At 37.0% G+C, this 24,136-nt stretch overlaps 1 protein-coding gene across 2 annotated transcripts; it reads right to left on the minus strand.

Moving 5' to 3' along the window:
* Nucleotides 1-1,294: 1,294 nt before the first annotated feature.
* Nucleotides 1,295-21,101, minus strand: LOC110796979 (uncharacterized). Of its 2 annotated transcripts, XM_022002075.2 has the most exons (9): nucleotides 20,539-21,094; nucleotides 19,393-19,440; nucleotides 19,196-19,255; nucleotides 15,095-15,178; nucleotides 12,761-12,865; nucleotides 4,422-4,535; nucleotides 4,219-4,319; nucleotides 3,593-3,704; nucleotides 1,295-1,874 (listed from the first exon to the last, which is right to left on the minus strand). In XM_022002075.2, the coding sequence occupies exons 1-9, from the start codon at nucleotides 21,055-21,057 to the stop codon at nucleotides 1,740-1,742; spliced, it is 1,278 nt and encodes a 425-aa protein (XP_021857767.1). In that variant the 5' UTR covers nucleotides 21,058-21,094; the 3' UTR covers nucleotides 1,295-1,739. The 2 variants fall into 2 exon arrangements, with proteins under 2 accessions (XP_021857767.1, XP_056699546.1); XM_056843568.1 differs by lacking the exon at nucleotides 3,593-3,704 and having other exon boundaries at nucleotides 20,539-21,101.
* Between the last annotated feature and the right edge of the window lie 3,035 nt (nucleotides 21,102-24,136).

Below are 24,136 nucleotides of genomic sequence, written 5' to 3' on the forward strand. Positions count from 1 at the left end.
TATATTCAAAGTACTGGGTAGTTTTGGTATAATGAAGTATTGAGTTAAAGGCTCACGTATTACAAGTGGTTAACAACCCATTTCCTTTTGATATAATGAATTAGATTCATTGAATGTGATCATTCAAAATGAATAAAAGGAAAGATACTTTGTAAGTATAAAAAAGTAAGAAGATCAAAGAAAGAGTAAGATCTTTTGGACTATAAGAAAAGGTGCTGGAAGGGATAGGAAATAGAAACAAAAGAAATTTATTTAAAGGTCTATTTCTACCTAGAAGTTTCTGTTAAAGAGAAACGACTTATCAAATAAATCTCCTATGGTATTGGATTACCGTTTGAGGTCTTAACTCTTGTTAAGAACTCAAATTTGGAATCTAAGTCCGGTTATTGACCTACAAGTGGGAAATGAAGTAAAAGTGTGCTACATTAGCTGTAGGGTCATCTTGTTTGTTTTAAAGTCCTTGAAAAGGCTGAAACTTAATGGCATTATGTTCAATTAATCATCATAAACAATTTTCTTTTTTGACTCAGAAGACATTCAAAATAAACAAAAACAATCGTTGAATGTTTTTTTGAACGAAATCATCATTTATGAGTTGAGTCATATGATTGATTAATAAACAAGCAAATCTCTTAACATTGAATCAAGTCTTGAACATGTGACCTCTAATTTGTAAACCAAACAATTAACCACTAATCTAAATCAAGTTATATGCCATCTTTTCATAACAAAATATATTAAAAGGCGTTGATAAGCAAGCCCATGTAGCCCATGTGTCACATGGCACTCACACTAATCTCATTTCAATATTCCATGTCATACACAATTATTTAAAAAGGTTATATATGTGTGGTAGAAGTCTTGAACCCGTGACCTCTAATTTGTAAACCAAACCACAAATCTAAATCAAATTATATGTCATCTTTTCATAACAAAATATAATAAATGACAATTTAATAATTACGTAGTACTGAATTTATTTAAAAATTTTATCCGTGTAATAACCCGGGGCATCGCCCAGACCCAAATACTAGTAATATTCAAATGTGCCGCTTTACGTAGAAGTGGCACATTAGTAAGCTTTTTTTTAAAAAAAACAAATCAATAGTTAAATGTGTCACTTTTAAAGAAAGCGACACATTAAAGAGACGCATGTGAAGTTTTTTCTATCAGTAATTGGTGGAGAACAAAGAGATGAATCGATGAATGTAAAACTGCTTTGGACGGTAAAGATAAAAACGAAGTCGAAAATCACTTTTGAATGGCATAAGAGAAGGTGGGTCGTCAACAGGTATAGAAGGCGCTTGCCTCAGGGGTGACTACAACTTGTACATTTTCTTACCCTCATTAATGTTTGTTTAGCACATGTCAAAAAAGAAAAGAAAAAAAAGGAACATCTGTTTCATTCAAATAGCATTACAACAGGAGAATTTACCGAAAAATAATATTAATTTTATACCATTAATAGACTAAAGTATCTACGCATCCCTCCTAGAGCCACTGACAGTCAACAGAGTACGTCAATATCATATTTTGCCTCTATTCCCTGAGTGTCTTCAATTGTAAAATATTTTCAAGACACACCAAGTATGAGGCAGTGAAAGCTCAATGATCAGTAAAAGGTAATCAACTTTTGTCAGCGAGCAAACATGTAACGTTTGTAGCTTCAGTACGTCGTATGTATGACCTCCTATCAACAATCTCTGAATCAAGAAGATTCATAAATTAGGAAAAGGACTCTAAGACTGCTTCTTTGCTGCCAGGTATATACCAGAAACTATAGCAGCCCCTGCAACTGCTACTCCAAAAGCTGCCAGGACCTTCACAGCTGACAGGACAGGCCGACTTGTTGGAATTTCCAAAAGTTCATTAACCTACAACTCAGAAGACAAAACCAGTTAAAACTTAAAATTCAATTTATGAACAACCAATCACTCAAGTGATGCTTTTACATATATATGAATTTCACAAAATATAAATTGCAACTATGTGGTGTGTACAGTTAAAGAGAAACCCGAGGGTCTTTTCACGAGTTTTGTTTACTTCTGACTTATTGGGGATAAGGTCACATGTTTAGGCGTTTAGCATCATTATAAAGCATGTATCATAGTGTTTTTCATGAAGCTAAGACCGACTATTGTGACTTTTGTTTTCTTCTTCTTTTTCCTTTTATTTTGGACTCTTAGGCCCACTTTCTATTGATAAGGATTAATAGGATGTGGTCCAAAAGACAATAATAACATAAAAAAAAGAAGCTTCCAACGTAAAATAAAAAAAGAGAGAATTTCAAAGAAGCACAAAAAAGCACGCTTCGTGCGCTTCTTCCAAAACGCTTTGCCTAGGCCTAATTAAGCGTTTTGCTCTAGCGCTTGAGCGCGCTTTTTTAAACACTGCATACATCAAAAGACCTCCAATCCAATCTTATTTCTGCGGTATCTAGGTATTAGCCAAATCCATGACATAGGGCCTCTCATGTACACAGTCACCTTCTCTTGCCAAGCAGTCTGCAACGCCATTTAACCGAAGCCTGATAGTGCACTTGACTAGAATTTTTCCTAATATCCCCTTTAGTGAGAATAAGAAAAAACTCCATGGTCCACCTTTTGGCAGATCACAACATTCATTGAACAGCGTACAATTGGACTACTGGAGTCTGTTTTTAAAAATTAGGAATTCCAACCATATCATTGGTATGCGGCAAAAGAAAATGTGTTTTATGCTTTTATTATGGATGGATTGTTGCGTTAGTTTCTAAATGGTCGCTACTATCTTTTACTCGTATTTACGAAATTTTGAGTAGTTTGCTAATCATAAACCCAATCGAAGAAAATTTTACTCAAGTATGCATTTGTATTAGATTATGCGTATACTATCATGTATGCATTTTTTAAATCTTACACTCATCAACCGTAACCGGACAATTTAAGTTATGGTCAAGAGGTTGTTGATCCAAACCAAAAACGACCCACCCTGGAGAATGAACCGAACCTGAAATCACTTGACGTGAAACCGACCAGACAGACTTTACTCCAGGTGTAATAAATACTAATTATCGTTAAAGATGCAAACAATCAAATAAGAAGGGACACTAGTAATTGTGATTATTGTATAATAACTACACCAAACAGCAACAAGGTGTCCCACGAATGGAAAGGTTTAAAAGGCCAAAATGAGATTAAGCAATCAGCTCGACCCCACATATGTTAAGACTTTTGAAAACAGATATTGAAATGGAAAAATGTTAAACAGGGAGCATTATTTGGTGGCAAAAGTACTACTCCGTACCTAAAAGAAACTTTAAAAAATGATGCTATCGTGGAAAAGAATAAATCAACATGAACTAAACAGGAAAACCAGCTTATCAAGATTTCTTCAACATCCTTAATTGATTAAATGACAATATGCACATGACCAACTGCATGTTTGGTCAGGTCAATGACTTCATCAATCATTATGTATAGACCTCAAGTTCTCTCACACCAGAACTTTAATTATAATCCATAAAAATAGTCAAGGGCGTCAAGTCACATGAAGGACAATTAACTTTCAGCATCATTTAAACCAAGTTGATAAAAATCTGATAGTCACTGACCTCAACAGGCTGCTCCCAGTTCATTTTTATACCCTTTAGATGACCCTTCCCAACAACTGCAACCACTGAAGTATGCTCCCTCGCAACTCGCAATAACGTAGATGACATATACCTAGGCCATGCAGAATTCCAGTGGATTATAAGCAGCTTGACAAAGAAATTAGATATAAAGATCATAATGCCTACGATCTACCAAAAGTTTTGCATTCGCTAAATGGAAGTGGAGAAACCATGTGAATCTTTTTCACAAGTTTCTCTAAGCTTTACCAGAGAAGTGATGTGAATTAAGCAAATTCTCAAAGGAAAACCCGGACACTTCTTTCATAAACACTCACCTCAAAATGTCACATGAATATCTAGCTACTCCTAGCCTCCTAGGGCAAAAGTCCAAAACAAATAAACAGGGAACATGAGAGTAACTTTAAACTTTAATCTAATTTCTATGATACAAAATTGCAGAGTATCATTCATTAATGTGCACAATGTACATATGAATTAATAAACCGACAAGATCACCAGACTGGGAAGAGAAAGCATGACGGTAATTACTTCTAGCTTTTACAGGTAAGAAAACTATTTAAAGAACAAAAATACAAAGTACAATACAGAAATAAGAGAAAACTAACCTATCTCGCTCATTCACAAGTGTCTCCATCATTGTGGGGAACTCCTTGCTCATCTCTTGAATCACCAAAGTCAACATATCGACATCATCCATTTCCTTTAACTGGACAAATGTACAACATATCAAACCTCAAAGCAATATTAAAAATACATTTTAAAAAATGAAATTTTGACAGGAAGCCATTTGATTATAAAGAAACCTTACCATTCTATTTAAGTCATCTGGGCCTGGAAGAAATACTGCTTGGAAGAGGAAAGAGTAAAGCAATTTTATTTTATGCCAAAGCGGCATTTTACCCCACGTCCGTCGTATTGTAACCTAGATCCAACATGCAACAACATTAATCATTCAGCCAACTTACAGAGCATTAAATTTTGTGACAGTGTTGAAAGAAAAACCTGAATATAGCACTTCTTGTTTAAAAATAAAAAAACAAAAGAAAATAAAAAAACAAACAAACATGGTACATAATCAGGGGCAATCGGAAAAATGGCTCCCAATATAGCAGAAATACACACCCATCAAGATCTGCAGCATATGTCGCCATGGTCATGGCCTAAACCTATTGACAATATTTGAATCAACTGTAATACAAACTCGGTGCCAGTACCCAAGGTTTCTTCAGATACTGAACAAAGTTCAGAAGTCCAAGACTCCAAGCACATTGACTCAACACCTTCTATAGCTTGTTAGCTTCTTTCAAAACACATCCCTGTAGCTCAGGCCAAAATCAGGTTTGTTCAGTTTGAGGACCTTACTATCTAACTTCCTAACCCCAAAATCAGGTTGGGTCAGCCAGTTTGGTACACTCAGCACACAGCACAGAGTGGAATCATTACAACACCTACACCATAAAAGAATTTTAGGCTTCTGCTTCTGACACTCATTTATATTTAAAATGGAATGGCACTACCACTGATTTACCTATTTTATATAGAGTTTTTAATCCCGTCCCTCATTGATTAATTCCGCTCGTCTGAGCAATTTTTTAAACGAATGTGCTCCTTGTAGTGTGTTTGTAACTTCACGTTTATTATTGTAGGAATTAGCCTATTTGAATGCATTTCCTACTCATTTGGACTACTACAAGGGATGATGGACTTTTGAGAGCAAGAACATTGAGTTGGAAAAGTATTTAAAAGCAAATAGTGAAAGAAGTAGAAAAATGACTCTTGTCCACTCTTTCGATCATAACTAAGTTTTACAAATCCAAATGCAATCCTTCCAATCGGGTTAGATTCTATACTTCAAGAACTTTCCAACGACTGTTCACTTCCCGAGGTTTCGACGAGAAACGAAGTAGTTATGATGTTTCAAGGATAGTTTTTCAGTTGTGCTGCAGTTCCGGCCAGATCGCACGGTCCATGACGCAGAACTCGAGTTTTCGCTCTTTCTTTTATTTCTTTTAGTTGTTGCCTATACATACAAGTTGGAAAGCACACAAAAAAAACCATCTTTTGTTTTATCTTAGTTATGACCTAGTTTATTCAAACAGATTTATTCTAATTTTAATATAATTATGCATTGATTTCATATCATTGTGTTTTATTAATTACGTGTGAGTAGTTTAATTCTAGGTTTTAGGTGATCTATGAATGCATGAAAGGGGTTAGATTTAGATGGATTAATTGTTTATTGGTATTACTATTGCCCTATTATTTGCTTTTTATTGATTTCCAATTGATACTCGCGAGGTTAGGTTGATTAGTTTTCGTGAACTTTTGGTTATGCGCCGAGAGGTAGAATTGTAGAAACCATAGTTAGACTTACGATAATAGGTGGAACTAAACTAGTAAATTGCGAGAGCTGCTAGATTGGTTTTCTAAGGGCGACATACATTCGAGAGAACATGTTTACCCTAAATAGTATTTCCACGTTATTTGTTATTTGATTCTGGTTTTGGTTTTGACCCCGATCTGCATTCGTAGTGACCCTTTTCCCTAGACCTTTTTATTATTGATTTATTCATTTATTATTCTCGTTATTAATTTGTACTTGTAACCCACAAAATTGGTTACCTTTGATTTAGTTTCTCTTGATTGATAGTTGTAAGAAAGTTGTTTCTCTGTGGATACGAACTCTACTTCCATACCTATATTTTAGTCGGTGAACATTAGGTTTATCTTTGTTAGGAGTACGAATGCTATTGATTTGATTTTGAATCTGACATCTACAAGAAGATTAAAGATTAAAAAAAACTTTGTACACACAAGATTCAAGACGGTTAACAATACTCCCAAACCAAGGCTCACTGATTACTCACATCCAAACTTGGGTGCACTGCCAAAGATATTCATGCCCACCAACTGAGAACTTCAAGATTGCATCAGCTTTAACAAGTATGACTGAACGCAATCAATTTGGTGGGGATAAGGACGAAGACCAAATCTTCACCTTCAGTATTACATGCAGTATTGTTCTACAATCAAACAGAAGGAGACTATGGAGATGCTTTTTCCTTTTTCCTCGAGGGATAAAGCAAAATTGTGGGTCAACAGTTTAGATAGATAGAGAATTCATGGCACCTTTCCTTCGCATGCTTCCTTGCATGGACGGAAATTACAAACCGGAAACCTTTAGCCCTGGCTTTCTGTCAAGAATATTTCCACTTGAAAAGACCGCAAGACTTCGTAGTCAAATCATTGACATCACCCAACATGTTGATGAAATACTATATGAGGTGTAGCCGTGTGGGTTATGCAATTGTGGTTCTTGGTTCAACAACTCAAAAATGGTCTAGGTAATGAGTCTCGCCTTATATTAGATTTTGCTGCTAGTGGGAGATTTATGGAGCTCGAATCATCAAAGGCGTACAAGGTGATCGAGGAGATGGTCATTCACGATGCACAATATGGGAATCCTACAAGCCTTGCCAATAGGGTGGAAGACATGATATTTCTCTGTTGACTTTACATCATAGGTTGGACAACATGCATGTCTTCATCCCATCACAAACTCAACCAATGAGTGTTGTTGTTAGACCTGGAAATGTCTGACCCGACCCGATAACGCGACTTGAACCCATCCTGAAGTTATTGAGAGAAACTCGAACCCGACCGTAACTGAACGACCTGAATTGGACCTGACTCATTTTTCAAGTTATGTATTAATAAGTTTTACATTATTTCTGATATTTTTATACACCCCGAAATTGAACCAAAACTAAACTCGAACCCGACTCACTGACCCAAACCTAGTTGTTGTCATGACAAGTCAACCACAACAAACCCCAATCCCGAACCCTATGTTCAACCCTATGCTTGTTGAGATGATAAATACAATGCTACAAATGAAGAAACAACTTCAAGCTAAGGATGGACAGATTGATGCTCTTGTTGCCCACAACCAGATGATCTATACTCAGGTGGCTCAAATGGCTACTTATCTTGCAAACAGGGCATTTTGTTCTTCATAACAAGTCAAGAGAGAGACGGCCAATGCAATTGTTCTTCATAGTGGTTAACAATATGATGGACCACCAATGCCTACACATGAAAACCTGGGGTATTCAAGAGTAATGAGCATGAGAAAGAGGTTGAAGGGGTAGTCCCTGAAAAGCACGCACCGGTTTAAAAGGAGAAGAAAGTTGAGATACAAATTCCACCCATCCAACTTCCCTTCCCTAACCGTCAACTCAAGAACAAGCTAGACAAACAGTATGGTAAGTTCTTGGAAGTGGTCAAGAATCTAATTTAATTACTAAGGACTTGCCTATGCTAAATTCGCGAAAGACGAGCATTTAGTGAGGTGGAGACCGTTGCATTTACCAAAGAGTGTAATGCCTTATTACAACAATCTACCCTAGTTGAACTGAGAGTTTCTCTAGGTGCTAGTATTAATTTCATTCCCTTATTTGTTGGTACAAAATAACATGGGTGATTTAAAAGTTACCAACATCATTCTGCAAATGGCGGCCAATCTGTGAAATATCCTGTAAATTTTTTATTCCCGTAGACTTTGTTGTGCTAGACATGGAGGAAAAGCGGATTTCTATTATCCTAGGTAGACCTTTTCTTCATACCCCAGGGTGGTCATCAGGGACGAATACATAATGTTTTTAACTTTTATCTACTCGTAATATTATATCGAGTAGTAACGCTCCGTTTTTTAAACATATAAAAAAATGTGTATTTTCTATGTATATTATAGTTGAAGGTAAAGAAATTTTTTGTTAAACAAACTACGAAGTAATAGAAAATATTTAAAGACCAAAAATGAAATGTAACTAAACAAAAAAAAATTCAAAAATATATGAATTGAAAGTGGAGTATAAAAGGAAAAAAATAAAGAGAAAAGAAAGAGGCTTAATAAAGAGACGGGAATCAAACCCAAGATCTTTCCCTCCTTCCCATACATAGACCGCTTTATCAAAACTGATATGACCGCTATGCCAGCTATACATTTCATTTATTTAGTTGTTAGATATACTTCTTATGACAATGCTCTTTCGGTTTTTGATCGGGGAAGGGGAGTGACCATAGACGTTAAGAACGAGAAACTCACCTCAAATGAAGGGAAGACAGGGTTACATTCAACTTAACCCACGTTGTTAAAGGTGGTGAAGGGAAGACAGGGTTACATTCAACTTAACCCACGTTGTTAAAGGTTCTATGACTTAGGAGTAATGTTGTTGGATAGATGTGATTGATGTTTTTGTCGGTGATAATTTTCCTCTATACCCACCTCTATAGATCCTTTGGAGGATGTGCTTGTTTTGAAAGATTTTGCAGGTGGCGGTGACCATAGCATTGACTCGTTGGTGGAGAATTTTAGTAGAGAAAAACTTGGCAATTTTGCAAGCGAAGAGGCGGAAACGTCCGTTGATAGTGGGTGACACGTTCATGACTGTGGTCGTGGTTTTCCCCTTCTTGTTTTCTCCTCAAAAAGTATTTATTGTTTTTATTTTGAATTTATAACTTAGAGAGGAGAGAAAGCGTGTATCTTACAACTATTTGAGCTAACAAAGTGTATATATATGCTAGCTACAAGGTGGTCAAGATGAGCAAAAATTTGAATTTCGATGAAATTGAGTCCTCACCAAAGCCATCGGGCGCGCTGGCACTTGTAAATTGGTACTTAGAAAAACTTTTGAGAGAAAAAGAAGTTCCTCAACCTATGGGTTAGGCGGAATTTTGGTTGAAAATGAACCGGGCGGACGAGTGGAGAAACTCTCCCGATCAGGCAAGTAAAAACGCCCCGCCTGATGGGTTGGCAAAGCGGCCCGATCGGGCATGCAGCAACAGGAAAAAAAATTAAATAAATATATATATTATTTTCTTTCTCGGTCGTTGTTGCATGCTCAATAGTTTATGGACTCGAACCAAAGCCTCATTCATTGCCTACTCTTACCGCTTGTGCCAATGAGGATATTGTCCGATTTAACTTGGGGGGAAAGATTTGAACATTCGATAAGTTTCTCACCCTTCCCATAGTTTTTATTTTAAATTTTTATGTGTTTAGTAGTACAGCTTTTTGTCTTATTGCTTTCAAGTGTAGTTATTTTTTCAAAAAAAATAAAAAATACGGTGTTGGTTGATGAGATTGAGACAATTACTTCATTAGGCCTTATTAGTTCCAAGAATTTGATAATTTGAGGTGATATGACAGGCTTGCATTGTTAATAGACCGACCCTAACATGATTTTAGTTGCATTGACCCCTTGTAGAGGTCAAATCCGTCCCACTTTGTATGTGCATAGGACTTGAACTGTGTTAGCCATGAGATTTTGAGCCTAATGATTCTTTCTTGTGTGTTGAATACCTGATGTTCAATTGATCTTGATTTTGGCTTGAGACTATGATTAGTTTAACACACGTGTATTTTGCGCATGATGAAAGGTCATTCTTTATGTAGCCTTTCGAATTAGATACATTTATTCCTACTTTTTCATACCCATACTTTTTCATGATCAACTCCACAAAAGTGTCCCTTATTAACTTCATTGGTTACTTGTGGGAGCTATCTGGTGTTCGTTATGATTCATTTTGGTTGGATGATTGGCACACTAAAGCAATGGTTATGTTCAAGGTTATATGTTGGGTTGATAATTTAGAAAACATGTAATTATTTGTTGGCACCAAAGCTTGTAATACTTAGTAACTTTTGTTATTTATTTCACATCAAAAAAAAAAAGAATTAATAAAAAATATTGAAAAAGAAAAAAGAAAATCACAAAAATAGGTTGTTTATTGCATTTGTAGTATAAAAAACAAGAAAAGTGGTTGAAGAAACATTGTCGAAGTTATTAGTTATTACTAGGTTCTTCCCTTTGGTTATGGTTTGATATTGTTCGAGTTTTATGATTTGATGGAGATGATTGTTGGCATCACTATGTTTTTACTTATGGTTCGTTGTTGCTCCCCTAGTTGGACCTTACTCGAGACATCGTGAGTTATTCAATCATCATCTCATATTCTCATGTGCATACCTTGTGACCTTTGCTTAATAGCTATACACGTTGAATTGTAACTAGGAGGTCTTGATGAGTTGTTTTTTATGCATACTCGCTTGAATTTGGACCCTGGGTTATAAACTGTTTTCTTATGATCTTGGGGTGAAGTGATTGTTCATTGTCTCACTGATGTTGTTTGCTTAGAGACAAGTAAAGATTTATTACGATAATTGGTTTTTAATTTATTACAGTCACTTTGTGAACAATAAAGGCCACGATGTATGTAAAAGAGTTCTAAAAAGATATTGTTGTTTTAGGTCTACACTAATATCACTGTGGACTGGTCCACGCAAGAATAACCATAATTTTAGAAACATATATACATTTTGTTAATGGATATTAGCGGGCACAAATGAGTTAGACCCTATTTTTATGAGTTGAATTTTACTCAATTGAACTGAATTGACTATTATTGAACTGAAATAAATAATAAATAACATATGACAAATACTAAATAATTAATAAAATAATAAGTAACCAATAATCAGTAATAACTAACACTCCGTAAGAAACAACGGCGGAGCTAGTGGGGGGTGGAGGCAGCTGCCCCTACAAGACAAAAAAAATGGTTATATACAATTAGCAAAATAAGTTTGGCAGCAAGTACGGCTGTAGTGGTGATGTGTTTGTCCCTCTATCTATGCTTGATGTTCATCAGGTCCAAGGTCCGACCCTTCAAGGCTGCAGCTTAGTTGTGTTTTTTCCCCTTTTCAATATTCTTTACCTACTAATTTCCTATGTGTTCTCATTTTTCTCTTACTTTTGTCAGAATTCTTTGGAAATTCCATATTATTAACACGTCTTTTTATCTAGTAACTATTTAGCCAACCCCCCCGCCCCCCCCCCCCCCCCCCCCCCCCCCCCCCCCCCTCAACCCAACCCAAACCCCACCCACCAATATAATTTTCTGCCTCCGCCAAATAGATGGTGAGGTATTATTTTTTTGAAAAGTAGATAGTGGAGTATTTACTTTAATGCAATGTAAGAGAGTGGGACACTCACTTTATGGTAGTTTAAAAGGGATGTATTAAAATAATTGTGGAGCCTTTCCCAAATTAGAAGTGTAAAAGCTAATCTTGGACAAATGAAAATAAAAAGTGTAAAACTAATATGGGACGGAAGGAGTAATAAAAGGAGTAATAATAATAATAATAATAATAATAATAATAATAGTAATAATAGTAATAATAGAAGAAATAAATACGAGTATTCAAATAATAATAAGTTTGAATTAAATTTAACTGAACTGGATTTTACTTTACTTCATTGAACTAAACTGGAAAATAAGGCCCGGAAATGAAAATAAACCAAAAAGAACAAGGCCTTAGTTGGCTATTCCACTTTCTAGGTATGAGCTAAGTTGGTATTTGAGGAGGAAGAGGGTCTTACACGGGGACAAGTTGCTAGTGCTTCTGGAGTACATGAAGAAAGATTTAACTTTAGATCAAGAGAAAGTAGGCTTGGAGGAGGTGATGGCAATACAAGTGGGGTTACTACACAAAGGCAGACCATAAGACAAGAAAAGGAAGAAGAAGAAGAAGAAGAATACGACGATGAAGGCTATCAATCACTGGATGGAGATGATTTGGAGGGTGATGTTGTTTTTATAGTTGAAGATGATGATATAATATGATTAAATCAAGCCATATCCTTTTGATATTATCAATGAAGCTAGCTTTGTTTACTTTGTAGCATCTTTATTTCCTAATGCATGATAAAAGACGATGTTTTATGTTGTTTATAGTAGAATGCATGAAATGCAGATCTTCTGTAGAACAATTATGTGTTTTTTTATAGTCTATTTTAGTGAGATGTGTATGAATATGAGTGAAGAAACGTTTATTTCATAAAAAATGCGCCTCACTTCAATGAGGCACGCGCCTTATGCCTGCGCCTTGCGCCTAGGCACCGGGACCCCTATCGCCTTATTGCGCCTTGCGCCTTTTTATACACTGGCTTCAACAAGAGAGGAATAAAGTTCCCTTACTCAGAAGCAATGGAACTAATGAAAACTGCTAAAGACTGCATAATAAAATTCACATTTATAAACAATCATACATTCTGGAACAAAATTGACCGGCACTAATCTTACTTGAACAGGTCGATCGCCAAGTACCACCTTGCAGCCATGCTTCATTGCTTCTTCAAATGCTACTCGGAACTCAGAGCCAGGGAGAACTTCAAGTTTATCAGCAATCTAAAACAAGAAGTGAAAAAGCCAATGTATGAAGCCAATGCTAAATCAAATTGAAGCTAAAGACATGTAGGAAATGACACGTGTCTTTCTCGGTGTTTCTTTTGGTATATAGTTTTATTAATAAAATGTACGATGGAAGTAGAAGATGTGAGTAATACACAAAGTCAAATTGGAACAAGTGAAAGAAAATACGAAGGGAGTATTAAACAAAGACAGATAGGCCTAAGAAAAGTACAAGTGTAAAAGCTCTATGAAAAAGTGCAAAATACTCCGGCATAAATAGAAAAAACATAGCATTTGGCTCGCTGAAAATTTGTTAGGGAAGAAAAAGCACAGGTGTGAGAAAAGCATATTCCAATATTTAGAACCTTAAAACTCTTAAACGACAAGGCACTACGACTTACCTAAAAAATAAAGACATTAGTTTATCCAAGTAGATTTGTAGCATTTTCCATTATCCTCAGTGTATAAAAAAGCGCAAGGCGCACTAAAGCGATAAGATCCTGGAGCCTAAGCGCAAACCCAAGGTGCGCGCGCATCGAAGTGAAGCGCATTTTTTTAAATTAAAGGTTTTTTACTATTATGCATATATATCTGACTAAAACAGAGTATTTAAACAACAAAAATATATGAACATCATACTTGCTTCCTTATTATTCTTTGTTTTAACAAAAATAAAGCATATAACATAGTGTTTATCATGCACTATCTACTAGGAAACAAATATACTATAAACATTGCCCGTTGTTGTCTTCTTCTTTCCTTCTTTTTCCTTCTCTTTTGGACTCTTGACCCACTTTCTATTGCTATAAATTAATAGGGTGTGGTCTAGAACTAGTAACAACCTAAGAAAAGAAGATTCCGACATAAAATAAAAACAAAAAGAAGAATTTCGATGAAGAGGAGAAAAGCACACTTCAGGTGCTTCCAAAACACTTCGCTTAGGACTGATTAAGCGCTTTGCCCTAGCACTTTACGGCTTCAGCGCTTAAGCACACTTTTTTATACACTTATTATCCCTAAATGCACACCACTAAGCATATCCAAACACCACAACAAGCTAAACGATGACTATGGTTGCATACTAACATACAATCTAATTTTCCAAGAACTAAAACAAAAAACTTTCCAGACAAAAATTGCATTGATAGTTCGGTCCCCTGTACCAAAACATCAAGAAATCCCTAGGTACCTATATCAAGTAAAGAAACTTTACAAGATCTAAACTCCACAAATCAAGCACATCTAGGACTTTGCTAAAGAAATATGTATTGCATCTGTTTCTAAATAGTTACATTATTTTGACTTTTGACACTATACACTCATCTCACTTATCTTACTTTAATCATAATTTCTACTCAAAAATAAAAAGAAATATTACTCCCTCCGTCCCAGATTAGTTGTTACACTTTCCTTTTTCGTCCATCCCAGATTAGTTGTTACACTTCTAAATTAGGAATGACCCCACAATTATTATATTGTCTCTCTCTTCCCACTAAATCTTTTTTTGTCCCCACACCCTCTCTCATTCAATTAAAAAAATACCCCACTAACTCCTATCACATCCACTTTTTCAATAAAATAATAATTGATAACCACACTACTACTTATCGCATTAAACTGTGTGCCCAGGAGAGTGTAACAACTATTCTGGGATAGAGGGAGTATTATGTAAAATGTTATTGGTTTTTGTCTCAATATATATTTTAAATATATCAACTTTTTATAATTTTTACTCATACAAAATTATTAATGTTCTTGGTCATAGTTAAAATGAGAGTCAGAACAACACAACTATTTTGAAACGGATGAAGTATTTTGCAGACAACAAATTGGATAATCTGAATTGTGGTAAGTAGTTAAAATTACAAGGTTTCTATTGAAACCAACTATTCCCACTAAAGGCTAACTCTAGCAGAGTTCCTTGTACGTTATTTAGGGCCATGGATTGAATTTAGATATGTATATCGTATAAGAATAAAGTTGAAATTGAGATAATGGCAAATATGTACATAGCTGAAGTATGCGGTCTCTGCAAGGAGGAAAAGAAAAATGCAAAACTTAAGCATGTTTTTAGAATGTAGTCCTTTGTTTTCTGAAGAACTGAAATTGCAAAACAAACTGGGTAATTTGACAAGGAAAAAACACAAGTTTTACATCGTTACAGAATAAACAACACACAATATACTGCAAATGCTATGAGTCAAATCCCTTTCAGAAAATGCATACCTTTGCTAGAAACCAACTGTAGATTATTCCAAAAACATTCTGCTTTTTCTTCCATGAGTCTATCATTTCAGTCATGGTTGGTACCTGTGAGTAAATGAGAGATTTATGCTGTCATTAGCACACAGTGTCACAACAAATTCCAGCATCCGCAGCTTTTAATTTTCTTTTTGGAGAGGGGAGGGGGGGACAATATAATGAAGAAAATGTTACGGCTCCAGTACTCCACATGCATGATCTCAGCCCTGACCCATTTGAACACCTCTTGCAAGGTCGTTACTGCTCACTTATTCTAAGAACCTCAGAGTGTGTTTGACACGGTTGTCAAGAACTATCCTCCACAGTCCATCACTCTATCCTTCAGGATCTAATTTCGTATACTCCACAATATAATGAAGAAAATGTTACGGCTCCAGTACTCCACATGCATGATCTCAGCCCTGACCCATTTGAACACCTCTTGCAAGGTCGTTACTGCTCACTTATTCTAAGAACCTCAGAGTGTGTTTGACACGGTTGTCAAGAACTATCCTCCACAGTCGATCACTCTATCCTTCAGGATCTAATTTCGTATAGATGTGGCCCATAATTAGTCCACTGACCCATCAACACCTTGAATTGCTTCTATTCTATGGTTTGGACAAATGAATAATCTACCAAATATGCGATGCGTGAACTTAAACATCTATTCATTAGTAGATCATCACTTATGGCTCTTTATGGTTCATTTATCATGATCACTTACTTGGAGTAACACCTCTATGGCTTTATCCCTCATCTTACGGATATAAAGGTACGAGGTTGGGACACAAGTACGAGTAAAAGTGAAAGAGCATGTGAACAAATAGCAGTTTAAAGTGATAAGAAAAGCATACGTGATCCTCTGCCGGTGAATTGCATTTTTTGGGTGTCTATGTGGCTCGGACCAAGGCAACTAGACATTGACATGGATATGGATATCAGAGGCATTGATCCAGATGACAAGATACTGATTAGAGCTAGCAAAAGTTGACCCAAGTATCCAACCCAATAATAAAGGGTTGGGTCAAGATTTTCAACCCGTTTAATTAAATGGGTCAACCCAACTCAACCCATTGTTGAAATTTTAACCCGGAAAACTCAACCCGTTTATAAATGGGTTGACCTGATTCTGACCTAACCCAACCCGTTGCCAGCTCTCTAATACTACTAATACTACCGACATTGAAAAGAACTTAAATTAACAATCCAGGAAAATGGTAGATTAGGTTACAAACTCCAAACATGTAACCAGGGACAAAAACAATAAACACCTTCGACTTGTCAATGTCTAGTGAATGGAAAAGAATATTCGCAAGATCATTTGGTTTACTCGTTCAACTTCTTTGGAACTCTTATCTTGTTATTTTTGTGAAAATCAAACCATTTTTCCAATTGAAACATTTTGGAAGAAGTTAGTATTAATGGCATGGTACACAAACATACATAGATTCATCCATGAAAAAAGCACCTACACACATACATAGAATCTTCCACAAAAATTATGGAAGAAGGTGGATCTAGGACTTAATTGATGTACCTTTGTGAACAGAAATTAAGTTTTTCTAGTTGTGCAATTTGTTTTCATTGAGGTCGATTGTCTTTAACATACTTTGCGCACTTAAATCAATCGACCAGATAAGATCCAATCTTTATTTCAAGATTACCAGATACGCACAAAGTCCGATTAACATACAATTCAATAATTGTATTATTAACCGTGGTTCTAGAGACTAGCCAACAATTACCTGTGATCCTAGTGACTTATAGTGGTCCAAAGTCCAGACTCCTGACTCTGGATGAGGTTGTAGCTGGCTTAACCTTCCTGAGGGCACCCGGTTAGTCCAAATGCTAAGGGAATTGAGGAAACATCAGGCTGTTACCCAAGTAGCGCAAAAATAAAGTCGTGCTGCAGCCACCCACAGTTTCTCATTAAAGCAATATGAGCACAGTTGCTCATAAAAGCAATACAGTCAGAACTCAGAAGAGTTCAAATGGCGCCCCCTCTCTCTTAGCAGCTTGAAGATTTGACTAATACATAGCTATGTATGTGCCTTTCAAGTGTCATATGACTTATACCAGCCACAATCTATCCGTAGTGTGGACCATTTATTTTCCTCATGCTTAACCTTGAGTTAGGAAGCTAGGTATTACTAAAGATGCGCTACCTGTGCCTCTAAACAAGAAAGAAAAAAAAAGATATCACTACAAAGAAACTGCCAAAACAAGATAACTCACCATCTAGGATGCTCGGGCTCGGGTACGCTTGTCCAACTCGGGTACGGGTCCAAAGGTCGGACCTGAATGTTTTTTAAATCAAGGACTCAGGGACACGTTTTAGAAGTGTCCAAAATTTAGAAACGGACTCGGGGACACGGCAACAACAACAACAACAACAACAAAGACTTAGTCCCAAAATGATTTGGGGTCGGCTAACATGAATCGTCGTAGGAGATCGTCATTGTCACCAATCAAACCAGAAAGGAGGAGGTAAAAAGAAAAAAGCAAGGAAGAGAAGGTGGAATTAATAAAAGTAACATAAGAGAAAATTGTATATATATTATAGAAGAAATATTGTAAGAGAATTTAAATATTTATATTAATTCGTATAAATATAATATGAAAGTATTATTTTTGTGATTATAGAATAAAATTTAAAAGTAAATGTTTTGAAAGTTGAAACTACGGAGTAGTAAATTAAAAAAAAAAATCACGTGATCTCTTTTCCCAAAATAAAATTGGTTTAGAAGTCAAAAAGAACGAATATCAAAACTTATTAAAAAAATAAAAATTTACCTAAAATTATACTAGGACCACCTGTTTACTTATACAGTTATCCCACGTTATTATTTTAAAAAGAGATGAGTAGTAGACAGTTGTTCCTTACTTGTCCCACACCTACTCTTACTTATTTTTTTTTTTTAAAAAGAAAATCTAAGTTTTTTTTAATTTTAACAACGAACTTATCGACTTCCATGGAGGTCGCTTCCATGGAGTCTGTCTGCAGCATCCAAGAGTATCAAACCCTGCCGGAGAATATTCCTGGTGAGCTCGCAATTCTCAGGTGACCAAAATCCCTAAGTTCTCGGTCTCCGTATCCCTGATTTAAGGCCTCTATTTTAGATCTGGGTTTCCAAAACCCTAAAAAGACGAGTCCATTTTCCCCATGGTGAGTCCGGTCCGGATTCCGTGTCCGCACCCGCGTCGTGTCGTGTCGACACCGGTACGGCGGGGTGGTAGGATGAGTCCGAGCATCCTAGCTCACCATTACTGACTAGCCCTGCTAACTGTTGCTGATTACCTAATCTTGTCAACTAGCCTAGCCTAGCCTAGCAATATAATTTGGACAATTGTCTACAAAAAGCTTCAATTTACATGTCATGAAACAACAAATATAAAAGTAAGTACACTAAGAGCGTGAGCAATGGTGAGTTTGTGGTTACTCACAACCTTGTCTCCCCTCTTTGTGAGTAAGCTTACCCATGGGATGGAAATGTAGTGACTGTCAGGTAACCGACATCCTCGGCCCACGAGCCATGTTCCAATAGGAAGCAAGCAGAAAGTGACACTTGTCACCTAGTTTGGGCTTTTCTGCCACTTGCTCTCTCAGAATATTATTATTGTAACGTTACAACACCAATAGAGATTGGTGGCAACCACACCATTGTAGAAAAATAAAAGAGATAACTCATAATAGTGACTCAAGATATTGAACAATGATGTGGAAGATGATGCGGAAGAGAGATAATTTTATGCACGGTTGTGGACTTGTGGGCAAACTCACCATTGCACATGCTCTAAGCAGATTATCTATCAAAGGCTCTGGGAAAATTGCAAAGTTCCAGAGACCAGTGTGACCTTTGTTATAAAGTAAGTATATAACACATTACAAAGACCAAAGTCCCCCTTGCAAGTTGCAAACAAAGGGGATATAAAATAAAAGCCTAACATCAGTCATGCAGAACTTTAAAAGGCTGCTATTAAGTCTTGGAAGCAATGCAGAATATGGTGTTGCCAGCCAGAAACCCCCAAACATGACAAAAGGTACCAACAAGCATAAAGGTAGAAAAGATTAAGGGCACTGACCTTTAAATCTTTAAGGGTAAGTATAGACACTCGACTTGAACAAAGCTCCAAAAAAACAACCTAAAACCATCCAAAGCACAGCAAAAATAAGACTTAAAAGCATTCATAAAATCAACCGAATACATAATGATAACTGAAGCAGGCGTCTGAATTGCTAAACAACAAACTAAAGTTATAATACAGTGATAGAGAAGCACCTCCGGTTTCAAGAAACTGATTACAGCTTGAACCTCTCTGCACGAATCCTGCAACAACAAATTAAAACATGCTTCAACCCTGCCTCTAAATTGAAAAAGAAGAAATTAATGTATTTTTTGTAATATATCACCTAGAATAAAAATTGACGACTGCATGAAAAGCATACTCCGAGATAGGAAAGTGGCTGTCCTATTTCAACACACCTACTTAAGCATAAAATTTCCCCTATGGGCCCTCACTGGTAAATTGGACTCTCAAGATCCAAAGTCAAGCCATTTTTATCAACAACGTGAGAAAAAACAACTCAAACAATAACCCACCCAATGCTTTTATCTTATATTTTCAAATAGTTATATTATTATTGGTAAATAAGAGCAAACAACCATAAAATTTACCTCAAAGCTGATTCTATTGAAACAAATTGGAGCTTCTTTAATTGTAGATGAGTATGATATCCCTCATCCAAACTTAGAATTCATGCAACTGATATTTGTAAAGTGAAAAGAACAAGGATTTAACTGAGAAATTTGCCGTTTTTGATGCACGGGTGACTGGGTGGGACTCAAGGTCAAAACCAACTCATAATACAACACCAAAAATGCGCAATGTAATTCACTCCGCCGTGTCAAACACATTTATTTTCCAAGTAAAAAAAAAGGAGAAAAGAAAAAATCAAAACTTATTTGTTTTCCAAATAATTGATATAAACAGATACACCACCCACTAGACATTATGATAAAGCATTGGTGATTCGTAATTGGGGCAGAATCATTACCCTCGTTGGTAATTGAGGCTCTCGAAATCTAATCCCAAGACATTGTTTCAACATTTCATATTTCATATTTCATCCTTAAATGATGATATTGTTGGTAAGAACAACAAACCATCATGTATAATCATATTTTCTGACTGATCCAGCAATTCAATCAAAAAAAATAGCAGTGAAGTGTTAAAATTAAATCATCACACCTTAAAATGTCAAATAAAATTCCCAACAACTAAAACAATGTTCGAATCATCACAATCAATTAATTAATTCCACGGAAAACAATAATCCAACTCAACACTAATTCAAGCCAATTAATTAACAACAAACATATTCAAGAACCCGGAAAAACAGTAATACAAGCCAATTAATTAACTACCTCAGACACATGAGCAGTTCCGACGACATAAACGTCGCAAATTTCACCGTCGCCATTGTTGCACGACAAAACAACAACATTTCTTGAAAGCTCTTCAGGAAGAGATCTATTTTCCGATTCTTCGCCGCCGCCAACGCCACCTTCACTCTCACTTTCCCTTCCACTAATTCTCTCTCCTCCATCAGCAGACCTATCATCACTATCAATTGCGATCAAATTAGGGTCGTTGCCGTGAATCGGCGATAGTGGTTCCTCATTCGGCGGATTCTGAACGTTGACGAAATCATCGATTACACTGCCGGAGAGATTCGCCGGAGAATCAGAGTCCATTCTTCTCCGGTGGACGGCAGAGAGAGAGAGTTCCCGGCGTTGGATGCGAAGGCGTACGGCGGAGGCGCCGGTGGAGGTTGGTGAACTGCGAAGCTGAGATTTGATGGTAACGTTGAGAGGAAGGCGGGTTCTTGAGGTGATGGAGTCGTGCGGGTTGAACAGGTTAGCCGGACGAGTCAAACGATTCATAAAAACTGACGAAAGAGGCGAAGTGATTTCACCAAAGTGCTATCGATTTCCTTCAATAATGTTTGAAGATTCGTAAATTATCAAACTTCGTTACTTTTTCACTTTAACGTTTACGTCAAGTATGTAAGCCGGTCTAAATTATTTTTATAAAATCAATAATAAACCGTTATCTGAAATAATGGTTTAAAGGGGTAAATCGCTATCTGAAATAGCGGCTTATGTATTTAATGAACCGTCATTTCAGGTAACGGTTAACATAACACAACAAAATCAAATCAGAAGAAGTTAGAGAGCTCTTACAAAACCGCGCGGTTTTATTTTAAAGCAAACAGTTCGCGGTTTATACCATTGAACCGCCAATTCAAATGGCGGTTTGTTTTAAAACAAAACCGTCATTTCGATTGGCGGTTGTAAGCTGAACCGGGAAAAAAAATACTTTTCTTTCTTCCATGCTGACGTCGACGGTATGGAGGGAAATAAGTTAGAAATGAAGGAAATAATGTCCTTAGTCCAAATATGCATTCAATGCTAAATCTAATAAATGCGGTTCATTATTAATTAAACAAGTTAATAAATTCAGTGAGATCAAGTGAGCTGAATGCCTATCTAGAGGCCGCTTCAGTTCAAGTGGAATTAATAATATTAATCCACAACTTACTCTTGACTGAACACGTAGGGTCACACAAATAGTACGTGAACGGATCAAGTATTTAAGTGAATATTTTATTCATTAAATACTCCATTTACGAACATTCGGAAACGACGGATCTCGGTTCCAGTGGGAGCTGAAATCGTCAAAAAGAAAAAATATAGAATGCTTCGGAAATGATGATATTACCGGAAACGGAAATATGGATCATGACGAAAATATAAATATTATCCAAGTCGTAGATGTTGCAGGAAACGAAAACATGGTTCGTATCGGAAAATATTATCGGAATCGGAAATATTGCCGGAATCGGAAATATTGCCGGAAACGGAAATATTACTGGAATCGAAAATATTGTCGGAATGGGAATCAATTCTAGAAACGGAAATATTAACGGAAACGTAAATATTTGTTCGAATCGGAAATAAATTCTGGAATCGGAAAACGAATCGGAAGCGCGACGTGCGAATGCTCGACGAACGAACTTGCGAGACGCAAGGCCCAGCGCCGAGCAAGCCCGCGCGGAGCAGCCACACTTGGGCCGAGCAAGGTAGCAGCGCCCAGCGCATGGGCCGCGTGCTGTTGCTGGACACCAAGCGCGCTTGGGCCGAAGCAAGGCAGCAGCGCCCAGCGTGGGCCGCGTGCTGTTGCGAGACGCCAAGCTCAGCGCAGCAACGTGGACTTAGGCCACACGCTGCAAGGGCTTGGTCGGCCGGTTGCTTGCGAGCTAAGAAATCTTGTGTTTTCCTAAATCTACTAACTGTAGACACCTACTTTTGTCCCCATTCCCGAAAGGGAAGGTTCGATGATGAGAACACAAATCTCCACTTGGCAACGCATCTCCTATAAAATAACGAATCTCAATCACCCTTTTCATTTCTGCCAAAACTGCTATTTATGGAAACCTGCTAAAGATAGTAACTGCCGTAAAAGGTAGTTGTTAAAAGTGGCAAAGTCATAAAAGATAGAAACCTGTCAGAATTAGGTGTTGCACTTTAACATAAATCCTAAAAGAGATAGAATTTGCATTCCTAGTATAATTCAAAAATAAGAGTTACGTATTAATTAAATTCCTAACGAACCTAGAGTTCGTAACGGGCCCAGACGCATTCCGTCATAAGTTAATACGCACTAAAAGACTCGGATAAAGTCTCGAAAGCTCCGTGTTCTTAGAGTCCAAATCTGACAAAGAACTCGGCCCAGATCCCATTTTCAACGCCTGGTTCTGCGCGCCGAAATCTTCGGCGCCCAGCCCTGGGCGCTGAAAATGCTTGGGGTCGTTTTATCTCCGGATTCTTTTTGGATTCGTATCCTAAAATCTATCTTTCCACACACTCTTTTCCTATAAATACAGCCTAAAACAGACGTGAAAAAGAACACACAATTCCGTAACCTGAGTATTGACTCTAGCCTTAAGCCTAGCCTCACGCTGCGAAATCGGTCCGGCGTTCTGTCGCAATCGACCCAAAAGTCGAACATAACGCATCCTGCCCCTTGTAGCTGATGAATTAAGCCTAAATACTGGAATATTGCTTGGAAACCCGAGATTCGTTAAATAAAAGGAGAAATAGCAAAGCCAAGTGGTTAGTTTTCTGAGAACCGTAACGCACCTATCAAAGGTGCGTTGTAATGTGTCCCTCATATGATTTAATCGCTTTCATCACCCTTTTATAAAATTGTCAAACTATTAACTTGATTGATCTATCACGCCTAATAAGATAATACCTTGGACAATTGAATTATCATGCTAGGTACCTTAAATCAATCTAAATAAGATAATCACGATCGATTTAGTATTATGTGTTGCATATTGCTAAAATCAATTCAGAATAGTTTAATAGTTTAACGCATGTCCCTTCAATTATTTATGCTGAGCTAATAAGGATAACCTGCCTCTGGAGTTATCGATGAGCACTCCTCTCGGTAGTTACAGTCCCCCGAACTCTCAATCTCTGCCCTGCGGGTGTACGTTGAGCGATCCCCACACCAGGGATCACAAGGGAACCTATGGCCGTCGTGGTCGAACATAATTGCACTCCCTTTATGTCACGATAACCGGGTTTTGTCAGTTTTTCTCATTGTCGTTAAAAACTGAATGGCGACTCCTATATTACTAGTCGATTGGGTGTAAACTCACAGGAAATCCAATTACACTTGATCTGACAACGTCACGCCCACGAGGGACGAGGTCACGCATTAGCCTCGTGCTTTTTCGACCCCCTCACAGTGGCGACTCCACTGGGGAACGTTAATGAAATACTCATGCTCGTAGGTAATCAAAATAGCCGAAGGGTGAAACGATCCTACTCTGCGTTTATTTCCTTATCAAGTTGGGACGACCTGAAAATCAGCATATTAATGTGAACGGACAGAACCGCATAACGAATCTTGGCTCCCTTGGTGTGTTTCATCTCGGGAGTTGGGACTAAG

The sequence above is a fragment of the Spinacia oleracea genome, chromosome 4 (genome assembly GCF_020520425.1).
Source record: "Spinacia oleracea cultivar Varoflay chromosome 4, BTI_SOV_V1, whole genome shotgun sequence".
Taxonomy (NCBI): Eukaryota; Viridiplantae; Streptophyta; class Magnoliopsida; order Caryophyllales; family Amaranthaceae; genus Spinacia; species Spinacia oleracea.

What these genes read in the sequence shown, in the direction of transcription:
- LOC110796979 (XM_022002075.2), bottom strand. Translation starts at nt 21,057, where the DNA reads ATGAATCGTTTGACTCGTCCGGCTAACCTGTTCAACCCGCACGACTCC. An exon ending in TTGGCGATCGACCTGTTCAA is followed by an intron (nt 4,536 to 12,760) that starts GTAAGATTAGTG and finishes TGTTGGATCTAG; the next exon opens with GTTACAATACGACGGACGTG. An exon ending in CAGATGACTTAAATAGAATG is followed by an intron (nt 4,320 to 4,421) that starts GTAAGGTTTCTT and finishes ACATTTGTCCAG; the next exon opens with TTAAAGGAAATGGATGATGT.